The sequence below is a fragment of the Tachypleus tridentatus genome, chromosome 8 (assembly GCF_004210375.1).
Source record: "Tachypleus tridentatus isolate NWPU-2018 chromosome 8, ASM421037v1, whole genome shotgun sequence".
NCBI classification, from domain to species: domain Eukaryota; kingdom Metazoa; phylum Arthropoda; class Merostomata; order Xiphosura; family Limulidae; genus Tachypleus; species Tachypleus tridentatus.
In genome coordinates this window covers 144,200,997-144,214,051 of record NC_134832.1, presented here as the reverse complement: position 1 = coordinate 144,214,051, position 13,055 = coordinate 144,200,997, and the positions used below count along the sequence as shown (strand labels likewise).

Here is a 13,055-nt window from a genome sequence, read left to right as displayed (position 1 = left end):
TCGCTGGTTCGAATTCTGGTCGCACCAAACATGCTCACCCTTTCAGCCGTGGGGGCGTTATAATGTTACGGTCAATACCACTATTCGTTGGTAAAAGAGTAGCCCAAGAGTTGGCGGTGGGTGGTGATGACTGGCTGCCTTCCCTCTAGTCTTACACTGCTAAAGTAGGGACGGCTAGCACAGATAGCCCTGGAATAGCTTTGTGCGAATTCAAAAAACAAAGAAACAATCACCCCTATCCCCGAACAATGAAGCAGTAGGAAAATTGTCGTTTACACATTTTCCTTTATTCATTTGTATCATAATTATACTTGTCTGCACATTTATTAATTACTTTCTTTGATACTAAGGCGTAAGAGAACATCATATTTTTCTTGAAGTGACTTTAGTCACTAACTTCAACTTACAATAATTACAGTTATATATATACATATATGCTAAAATGGCCTTTTAAAGTTTGGGAGAATTGATGGAAATTGTAATCGCTCAAAATAAGGTATTCATTTCTAATTGGGTTTACGTTTTGTTCAACTTAAGTCTGAAGAGAAATCTTAACGTTGTGTTTGTTTGGACATGCGTAAAGTTTCTGAGTGCAGCAATCGGATTCTCAAACGAAAAGGAGAAAGTAAAGCGATTATCCTTAAAGGTTTATAGGAGAGTAATCATGACAATAATCACCCAAGGAGTCACAGAAAAGAAACTTTCTCAGCAGAAGGAACTGTTGGTCACAAAAGAAGTGGTATAAGAGATAAATAGATACTATAAGTAGTTGTGCTAGCATTAAGTGTACTCTGCAATCATATTTTTTAATTTTAGTAGTGACATTAGGGTAAGCCTAATTCTGCATCTGACGCAGTAGCTGTCGACTACAGGAGTAATGTGTTTTGTACTTTTTTGGAAAGCTCATACAATATTATATGTTAAATGTTAATTTAAGGCCACTAGTAAAGCATGCAAAAATAAAATTTCAGCGGCATAAGCTGCATTGCGATATTAATATAAATTGTATAAATTAAAATGCTAGTGCTATACTCAATTACTATAATTTATTTAAAGTATCAGGCTGTTGCGTATGAAATGTCGGATTTTAACATGCAAATTTGAAACTTCATATATAGTGGCTGGAAGAGAAGCATTATAATAGATTTGTAAGGTAATATAGTATATCGTCTGGTTTATTTCAAGCTCAATTATTTTCTTATTTCAGAAACTAAATCATAGTTATATTGATTGTTGTCACCATGGTTAAAGTTAGTATTTATGTAATTTTCTTTTACAAGTTGAAGCTTGGTTAGAATACATTTGGTGGTGGTACAGCCAAATGTTGGTTTAGTAAAGTTAACTCTGGTGACACAAGCCCTGGAGCTGTCCTCATACAGCCGTTAATGAGGAAGAATTGAAAGCATTACTTAAATGTGATAGTTGCCAGACTGAGAGAGAACTTGCCAACAAACTTAATGTTCATCATTCAACAGCTATGAAGCAATTAGTAAGGTGAAAAAGCTCAATAAATGGGTGTCTCACAGACTGACTGATTGACTGAAAACTATCAAACAAGAAAAGTAGAAATTCGTTCCTCATTACTTACTTGCTATAGAAATGACCTGTTTCTCCATAGAATTGTCACTTGTGACAAAAAAAAATTACAACAATTTACTATGATTTGGACAGTGGTGTAACTATAAAGAGGCACTAAAACATATTCTAAAACCAGCTCTTTACCTTAAGAAGCTTATGGTCAGTGTTTGGTGTTCATTAGCAGGTGTGCTCCATTCTTAAATCCAGGAGAAAAAATCACAGCAGAGAAATATTGTTGTGAACTTGACTTTATATATCAAAAGTTGTCTTGAAAACATCTGGCTACAGTTAACCTCAATAGATCCATGCTGCTTCATAACAATGCTTGACCTCATGTCTCATGTATTGCTGTTCAGAAACTAAAGAAACTTTATTTTGAAACTTTACCTCACCCACCATATCCACCAGATTTTTTTTCTACAAATTAGCACTTTTTTAAACATATTGACATGTGTTAATGTGTTAAAAGTTTGCAATCTAAAGATCAGTTGAAAGTTCCTTTAAAGACTTCATTGTATCAAAGGACATTCATTTCTTTAAAGGTGGCATTTATAAACTTATAACTTGTTGGCAGAAGTGAACTGAGTCTAAAGGAACTTATTTTGGTTTAATAAATTAAAGAACAAAAAGATATTTTTCAAAATCCAGCACATATACAACAGCCTGGTACAATTTATAATTATGACTACTTAAATTATCTATAGCCCTACTTCTAGTGAAATATAAATTATAAACAAATGATTATGAGGAATATTAATCAGTAGATGGATATTTCATTTGATATTTGAAATGTTTTAGTTTAATTTATTAGAGAACTGGTTTACCGCCTTTTGTTTCTGTAGTCAAAATAACCTGATAGTGATAATTTTGAAACTTTTTAAATTAAAGCAATATAAAAAAATAAAGTTTAAAAAATTAAAATCTTCTCTGATTTTAAAGTAAAAGAACTAATCATTTGTCTTGTTTCACTCTCTCCTTTAAAACTAGTGAAAGTTAAATTAATGTGTGAAAGTTTGCTTAGAGAAACAGTTGTAGTTGGTATGATATAAGTGCATGTTAATAACTCTGTTTATATTTCATATATTTTCCTTTATCTTTTGGTTGATCTGTTTGGAGTTTGTTTTGTGTAGTGATAGCTCACACCTGACTAAAGTTATTTATACTATTTTTGAAGTATTTTCAAAATGAGACACAATGATTGACATTGGATGGCACTGAGGTTTTTCTCACAGTACTCTATGACTATAAATTAATGTGTCATTCTATCTGTAAGAAATTTATCAGATATTTTGTCTGTAACAGGGAACTGTTCTGCATTGATTTATAATATTGTCATCCTGTAGCAAATAATGTATCAAATAGAGACTGACATGTCAGACTCTCAAGAACATAGAGAATGGATTTCATATTGCTTGAAACTGAGAAATTAATTAATGAGTTTGTAAACATTGCATTATATAGATTAATTTTTGAAACTACAATATTTCTTTCTGGTTCTATCTGCTACAAGTTGTAATCAAGCTATATTATTGAATTAGAAGTGTTTGAGTATGGATGTGTTGCTTGTAATTATCCAGGCCTTGTATCTTTTAAATTGTGAATACTTTATTTGTGAAATGTTAAATAAATACCCTATTGTTTTTCAAGAATCCTGATATTAATGTTTTGCTTGTTTTAATTAGAGTAAAGGATTTGTTACATTTCTATAAACTGGTTTTTCTTTGAACATCATAAAATTGTTGATATCAGTAAATAACATGTTCATTAGGGTATTTCAATCATGTAACATTTAAGGACAACAAGACACCTGGCTGTTGGTCCAAGTAGGCTGTTGCATCCGTTAAATTCTGTGTACACTGCTGGCCAAAATTTTAAGGCCAATGAACATAAAGACAAAATATGCATTTTGCATTGTTAGACTTAACCACTTGTTTGAGTAGAGCATCGAAAGATGAAAATAAGAAAAGGGAAAAGAAAACTAAAAAACTTTTTAGCATTTAATAGGGAAAATGTGGACACTATGAAATTAGCCCAAATACTAGCTGGTCAAAAGTTTAAGGCCATACCAAAAAGAAGTTCTAAACAGGGTAGGAAATGCCAAACAAGAGGTGTCAGTAGTGAGGTGCACGACATGCCATTACGAATAACTGCAAACATTCCCTTTGGCATAGTCGACATAAGAGTTTGTAGAAGGTTGGCTGGAATGTTATTCCAAGTGGTGAAGATGGCTTCATGAAGATCATACACTGAATTGACGTCCATTTCTATAGACTTCCCTTACTATCCACCCCTAAACATTTTCAATGGGTTCAATTCAGGCAAACACGCTGGATGGTCCAAAAGAATCGCACTATTTGTCATGAAAACGTCCTTTGTCCTGCAGGCATTGTGGATTGCAGCATTGTCCTACAGAAAGATCCAGTCATTTCTACACAAGCGAGGGCTTTCAGTCAATAAGGATGCTCTCTCCAACATGCCAATACAAATCGGCTAGTGTCTTGCCGGACAACCCGTCAAATTCTCTTGCTCAATGCCGTGCTGTCTTTGATTGTCGTGTTGTCACTGGAAATATTTGTGTAAGCTCTATGTGTTTGTTGTTTGAGTGCCAGCTTAAATAACTTGCTACTACTTAAAGCTTGTGGAATGGTTTGACTCCACAAACTGCAGAAATATTTTACTGCAAATCAAAGTGAAAACTTCACTCCTTCTGCTACATACAGTTTTATATGATATATTATTTGTAGCAAGGAATTTTTTGTGTGTGGGTTGTAAGTCTAGTAGGTGTGATCCCCAGCAGTTTTCCCTTTACTGTGGTATGAAATACAAATTTAACTTGTGAGGGCATGACAGCCAAAGGAAGAGCAAAGTGTAGTCATTGTGGTTGTGAATGTTAGTGGTGTTTTAAAGGCACCATAGTTATTTTGAAAAGTATGGCTGCAATTGCCACCATGAATTTCCTACTTCATAGTTTTAAAATTTTTTGTATAACTTGTCAAGAGGGGTTACTGTATTGGATTGATGTTGTGAGATGTCATATGGCTAAGTCTGAGCACCTTCTTCATGGATGCCTCAATTTGTATTCTACTTGATTCTTAGACAACTATAAAGAGTTGCTGTTACCATATTACAGTCTTCAGTTACAGAAGTAATTTTTCTTTGGGAGTTTCACCATTGTCCTCTCCAGTATTAAATATGTGATGTTGCTTTATAATACTCCACCATGGTGCTTATTTTATATTGGTTGGTGTTCTTTTTTTCCCAGGACTTGTATAACTTGGACATAATTATATATTGTAGATGGTAGTCTATTTCTTTTTATTTTGTCTAACATTATGTTCATGCTATAGTTGCTGCTCAGTGTTATTACTTGGTTTTGTTTATAAATACTAGTATTTTCTAACATGAAAAACAAGTTGGAATTTCCAACTAAAATTTGAACTTCCATACTGTTGAATTACTTAGATATCAATAAATTTTTCAAACTCACCAGAAAAGCTTTTTTTCTGTCTTTGACTTTGGGGGTTGTTTACTTGTTAATCAAATTTACATGACATATGGACATGCTTATAATTAATAGAAATAGTAGATTCTCCTCTAGGTTAATCCAATTCTTGTCTAAATTTTTCTCCCCAAATTATTATTTTAATAAATTTGTGTTCTGTGATCATTGTTGTACTTTTCACTGTTCCAACAGGAATGTTTTAACCTATTTACAGCTCATGTAGAGAGTCAGGTAAATTATAGTACTTTTGGGACATTCTATTCTGTATATTGATATATTATATTTGAATTTGAGAATGCATATACGAAAAGCTGCTTGAATTCTTTTCTTGGACACGTGAATTTATGAAACTTGGCAAGGCTTAAGGAAGAACACCTTAGCATTTGAGTACAAGTGGCTAGAGTATGCAATGAGTATTACAGATCCATTTTTGTATGTGTATTTATTGTTACATTCTTTTAGAAAAAAGTGAATAAAAATGTAAGAGGAATTCATTAAAATGAGACATATAAATGTTTCCTAGCCCAGCTTGAGCTTACCAGTGGTTTGTGGAGTCCAATTTAATGTACTTGTCACATTACTAACACTGAAAACGGCTAATGCCATTTGCTATAATTTATTACTGAAACTGTCTCTTGGTTTGCTTCCACAGTAGCATGATGATGTATGGACAATCCCTTTGGTTGATAACTGATGTGACAGAACATAAGCATCAATGGCATGAGCATTTCTGTTACATAAATTTTCAGAAATACTATGATATAAGGACTTTTGTTTTTGTTAAAGTAATGCAAGTCTAATGTGCTAATAGAATTTATATGCACACAGTTTAGTAAAATGTAAAAAAAAAATATTCCTATAAATATATAGTGTTTGAGTCATAATTTAAAATGGCTACATGATAAATGCAAACTAGTAGAATTGCTGAAACATTAATGTTTTTGTAGCAAACAAAATGTCTTAAATCAATGATTTAGTATTATAATTTGTGTGGTATTATTTGGAAAGTATGTATTTTATTTTTTCTTCTGTATTCAACTGGCTTATTGATTTTTTTTTCAGTCTGAGATAGAAAATGGTCATATAGAAACAAGAAACCCAAGGACCAGAACAGTGAGATTTCAGAAGCATGCTGTTCGTATAAACTCAGTTTCAAGTCTCTGTATCTTTGTGACTGTACTTTTGGTTCTTACTTTTATAACCTTTGGTGGTGTATACTCATACAGACAGCTTACTCAACACAAGGTATGTATTTAGTTACTCATACAGACAGCTTACTCAACACAAGGTATGTATTTAGTTACTCATACAGACAGCTCACTCAACACAAGGTATGATGTATTTAGTTACTCATACAGACAGCTTACTCAACACAAGGTATGTATTTAGTTACTCATGCAGACAGCTTACTCAACACAAGGTATGTATTTAGTTACTCATACAGACAGCTTACTCAACACAAGGTATGTATTTAGTTACTCATACAGACAGCTTACTCAACACAAGGTATGATGTATTTAGTTACTCATACAGACAGCTTACTCAACACAAGGTATGTATTTAGTTACTCATACAGACAGCTTACTCAACACAAGGTATGTATTTAGTTACTCATACAGACAGCTTACTCAACACAAGGTATGATGTATTTAGTTACTCATACAGACAGCTTACTCAACACAAGGTATGATGTATTTAGTTACTCATACAGACAGCTTACTCAACACAAGGTATGATGTATTTAGTTACTCATACAGACAGCTTACTCAACACAAGGTATGATGTATTTAGTTACTCATACAGACAGCTTACTCAACACAAGGTATGTATTTAGTTACTCATACAGACAGCTTACTCAACACAAGGTATGTATTTAGTTACTCATACAGACAGCTTACTCAACACAAGGTATGATGTATTTAGTTACTCATACAGACAGCTTACTCAACACAAGGTATGATGTATTTAGTTACTCATACAGACAGCTTACTCAACACAAGGTATGTATTTAGTTACTCATACAGACAGCTTACTCAACACAAGGTATGATGTATTTAGTTACTCATACAGACAGCTTACTCAACACAAGGTATGATGTATTTAGTTACTGATACAGACAGCTTACTCAACACAAGGTATGATGTATTTAGTTACTCATACAGACAGCTTACTCAACACAAGGTATGATGTATTTAGTTACTCATACAGACAGCTTACTCAACACAAGGTTTGATGTATTTAGTTACTCATACAGACAGCTTACTCAACACAAGGTATGATGTATTTAGTTACTCATACAGACAGCTTACTCAACACAAGGTATGTATTTAGTTACTCATACAGACAGCTTACTCAACACAAGGTATGATGTATTTAGTTACTCATACAGACAGCTTACTCAACACAAGGTATGATGTATTTAGTTACTCATACAGACAGCTTACTCAACACAAGGTATGATGTATTTAGTTACTCATACAGACAGCTTACTCAACACAAGGTATGTATTTAGTTACTCATACAGACAGCTTACTCAACACAAGGTATGATGTATTTAGTTACTCATACAGACAGCTTACTCAACACAAGGTATGATGTATTTAGTTACTCATACAGACAGCTTACTCAACACAAGGTATGATGTATTTAGTTACTCATACAGACAGCTTACTCAACACAAGGTATGATGTATTTAGTTACTCATACAGACAGCTTACTCAACACAAGGTTTGATGTATTTAGTTACTCATACAGACAGCTTACTCAACACAAGGTATGATGTATTTAGTTACTCATACAGACAGCTTACTCAACACAAGGTATGTATTTAGTTACTCATACAGACAGCTTACTCAACACAAGGTATGTATTTAGTTACTCATACAGACAGCTTACTCAACACAAGGTATTATTTAGTTACTCATACAGACAGCTTACTTAACACAAGGTATGATGTATTTAGTTACTCATACAGACAGCTTACTCAACACAAGGTATGTATTTAGTTACTCATACAGACAGCTTACTCAACACAAGGTATGATGTATTTAGTTACTCATACAGACAGCTTACTCAACACAAGGTATGATGTATTTAGTTACTCATACAGACAGCTTACTCAACACAAGGTATGATGTATTTAGTTACTCATACAGACAGCTTACTCAACACAAGGTATGTATTTAGTTACTCATACAGACAGCTTACTGAACACAAGGTATGTATTTAGTTACTCATACAGACAGCTTACTCAACACAAGGTATTATTTAGTTACTCATACAGACAGCTTACTCAACACAAGGTATGATGTATTTAGTTACTCATACAGACAGCTTACTTAACACAAGGTATGATGTATTTAGTTACTCATACAGACAGCTTACTCAACACAAGGTATGATGTATTTAGTTACTCATACAGACAGCTTACTCAACACAAGGTATGTATTTAGTTACTCATACAGACAGCTTACTCAACAGAAGGTATGATGTATTTAGTTACTCATACAGACAGCTTACTCAACACAAGGTATGATGTATTTAGTTACTCATACAGACAGCTTACTCAACACAAGGTATGATGTATTTAGTTACTCATACAGACAGCTTACTCAACAGAAGGTATGATGTATTTAGTTACTCATACAGACAGCTTACTCAACAGAAGGTATGATGTATTTAGTTACTCATACAGACAGCTTACTCAACACAAGGTATGATGTATTTAGTTACTCATACAAACAGCTCACTGAACACAAGGTATGATGTATTTAGTTACTCATACAGACAGCTTACTCAACAGAAGGTATGATGTATTTAGTTACTCATACAGACAGCTTACTCAACACAAGGTATGATGTATTTAGTTACTCATACAGACAGCTTACTCAACACAAGGTATGATGTATTTAGTTACTCATACAGACAGCTTACTCAACACAAGGTATGTATTTAGTTACTCATACAGACAGCTTACTCAACACAAGGTATGATGTATTTAGTTACTCATACAGACAGCTTACTCAACTAAGGTATGATGTATTTAGTTACTCATACAGACAGCTTACTCAACGCAAGGTATGATGTATTTAGTTACTCATACAGACAGCTTACTCAACACAAGGTATGATGTATTTAGTTACTCATACAGACAGCTTACTCAACGCAAGGTATGATGTATTTAGTTACTCATACAGACAGCTTACTCAACGCAAGGTATGATGTATTTAGTTACTCATACAGACAGCTTACTCAACGCAAGGTATGTATTTAGTTACTCATACAGACAGCTTACTCAACGTATAGAAGGTATGTATTTAGTTACTCATACAGACAGCTTACTCAACATAAGGTATGATATATTTAGTTACTCATACAGACAGCTTACTCAACACAAGGTATGTATTTAGTTACTCATACAGACAGCTTACTCAACACAAGGTATGTATTTAGTTACTCATACAGACAGCTTACTCAACACAAGGTATGTATTTAGTTACTCATACAGACAGCTTACTCAACACAGGGTATGTATTTAGTTACTCATACAGACAGCTTACTCAACACAGGGTATGTATTTAGTTACTCATACAGACAGCTTACTCAACACAAGGTATGATGTATTTAGGTACTCATACAGACAGCTTACTCAACACAAGGTATGATGTATTTAGTTACTCATACAGACAGCTTACTCAACACAAGGTATGATGTATTTAGTTACTCATACAGACAGCTCACTGAACACAAGGTATGATGTATTTAGTTACTCATACAGACAGCTCACTGAACACAAGGTATGATGTATTTAGTTACTCATACAGACAGCTTACTCAACACAAGGTATGTATTTAGTTACTCATACAGACAGCTCACTCAACACAAGGTATGTATTTAGTTACTCATACAGACAGCTCACTCAACACAAGGTATGATGTATTTAGTTACTCATACAGACAGCTTACTCAACACAAGGTATGTATTTAGTTACTCATGCAGACAGCTTACTCAACACAAGGTATGTATTTAGTTACTCATACAGACAGCTTACTCAACACAAGGTATGTATTTAGTTACTCATACAGACAGCTTACTCAACACAAGGTATGATGTATTTAGTTACTCATACAGACAGCTTACTCAACACAAGGTATGTATTTAGTTACTCATACAGACAGCTTACTCAACACAAGGTATGTATTTAGTTACTCATACAGACAGCTTACTCAACACAAGGTATGATGTATTTAGTTACTCATACAGACAGCTTACTCAACACAAGGTATGATGTATTTAGTTACTCATACAGACAGCTTACTCAACACAAGGTATGATGTATTTAGTTACTCATACAGACAGCTTACTCAACACAAGGTATGATGTATTTAGTTACTCATACAGACAGCTTACTCAACACAAGGTATGTATTTAGTTACTCATACAGACAGCTTACTCAACACAAGGTATGTATTTAGTTACTCATACAGACAGCTTACTCAACACAAGGTATGATGTATTTAGTTACTCATACAGACAGCTTACTCAACACAAGGTATGATGTATTTAGTTACTCATACAGACAGCTTACTCAACACAAGGTATGTATTTAGTTACTCATACAGACAGCTTACTCAACACAAGGTATGATGTATTTAGTTACTCATACAGACAGCTTACTCAACAGAAGGTATGATGTATTTAGTTACTCATACAGACAGCTTACTCAACACAAGGTATGATGTATTTAGTTACTCATACAGACAGCTTACTCAACACAAGGTATGTATTTAGTTACTCATACAGACAGCTTACTCAACACAAGGTATGATGTATTTAGTTACTCATACAGACAGCTTACTCAACACAAGGTATGATGTATTTAGTTACTCATACAGACAGCTTACTCAACGCAAGGTATGATGTATTTAGTTACTCATACAGACAGCTTACTCAACGCAAGGTATGATGTATTTAGTTACTCATACAGACAGCTTACTCAACGCAAGGTATGTATTTAGTTACTCATACAGACAGCTTACTCAACGCAAGGTATGTATTTAGTTACTCATACAGACAGCTTACTCAACACAAGGTATGATATATTTAGTTACTCATACAGACAGCTTACTCAACACAAGGTATGTATTTAGTTACTCATACAGACAGCTTACTCAACACAAGGTATGTATTTAGTTACTCATACAGACAGCTTACTCAACACAGGGTATGTATTTAGTTACTCATACAGACAGCTTACTCAACACAAGGTATGATGTATTTAGGTACTCATACAGACAGCTTACTCAACACAAGGTATGATGTATTTAGTTACTCATACAGACAGCTTACTCAACACAAGGTATGATGTATTTAGTTACTCATACAGACAGCTCACTGAACACAAGGTATGATGTATTTAGTTACTCATACAGACAGCTCACTGAACACAAGGTATGATGTATTTAGTTACTCATACAGACAGCTCACTGAACACAAGGTATGATGTATTTAGTTACTCATACAGACAGCTTACTCAACACAAGGTATGATGTATTTAGTTACTCATACAGACAGCTTACTCAACACAAGGTATGATGTATTTAGTTACTCATACAGACAGCTTACTCAACACAAGGTATGATGTATTTAGTTACTCATACAGACAGTCTTACTCAACACAAGGTATGATGTATTTAGTTACTCATACAGACAGCTTACTCAACACAAAGTATGATGTATTTAGTTACTCATACAGACATCTTACTCAACACAAGGTATGTATTTAGTTACTCATACAGACAGCTTACTCAACACAAGGTATGTATTTAGTTACTCATACAGACAGCTTACTCAACACAAGGTATGTATTTAGTTACTCATACAGACAGCTTACTCAACACAGGGTATGTATTTAGTTACTCATACAGACAGCTTACTCAACACAAGGTATGATGTATTTAGTTACTCATACAGACAGCTTACTCAACACAAGGTATGGTGTATTTAGTTTTGATTTTCATGATTTCTTTAAAAAAAATTATTGTATGTAATTTCAAAGAAATATCTTGAATGCTTGGTTCAGATAGGTATATGGAGTAGACTAACAAAGCTTGAGCAGTTTTGAAAGGTGGTTCTTTTTTCTCATGATTGAAAGAAACATTTTTTGAATATGCAAGATTTTTATAGTTAATTCTCATGGAACACTTTTTGTTCATTCATGATACTTTTGTAATCAAAAATAATTTTATAGTAGTTTCAGATATGAAACTCTTAGAGCTTTCTCATATCAAGATTTTTGCATCTGGTACTATGTTCCATAAAATTTACATAGGAGGACTGGCTTTCCATCTCGGGCTACATACACAACTTGACCATGCAGGATACAATTGTTATAGTAAACTAGAATTTGAATGACCTACATGTACACTTAGGCAACATAGTATACATTTGTTACAGTAAACTGAAATTTGAATGATATCCATGTACGTTTGGAATAACAACTCCTGTCTTCTTTCTTCTACATACAGTGGTTCTCTTTTGTTGTACACTTCTTTTAAAAGAACCTTTCTCCAGTCATGTGTGCCAATTGTTTTTATTAGTGCATTTTAATAATTTATCCTTATTTTTATTTTTCAGCAAGGGTTTACATGGTGTAACTCTTACCAAGTAGGAAACCTTTCTTAATACTTGAGTCATTATAAGGATCCAGGTGTTCTTAAATTTTGGAAGCATCTTTTTAGTTTGTCACATAGGATTATTTACCTAATGCATTGGTCTTAGTTTGCACTAGTCACCTTCTTTCTTTCAGTTGTTGGTTACGATTTAACTCTGATTGTAACTCTTATATTTGTTTGAAAAGATTGTATATGGTTTCATTGTATTCATAATCACTTGTACTGTAAAAATAACTGTTTTTTTACCATACCAGCATTATTAGCAAGCTAACTTTAAAAAATTACCAAGCAGAAGGTTTAAT

The 13,055-nt window shown here is 33.6% G+C and overlaps 1 protein-coding gene across 1 annotated transcript in view; it reads left to right on the top strand.

Annotated features, from left to right (window-relative positions):
- The first annotated feature begins 336 nt into the window (after nucleotides 1–336).
- The window catches only part of LOC143223670 (uncharacterized), a 29,574-nt gene continuing 16,855 nt past the window's right edge, over nucleotides 337–13,055 (top strand). Inside the window, exons 1-2 of the mRNA XM_076451924.1 lie at nucleotides 337–739; nucleotides 6,143–6,325. Of these exons, the coding sequence (XP_076308039.1) occupies nucleotides 470–739; nucleotides 6,143–6,325 (453 nt within the window). The 5' untranslated portion in view covers nucleotides 337–469. The remainder of the gene's footprint in view (nucleotides 740–6,142; nucleotides 6,326–13,055) is intronic.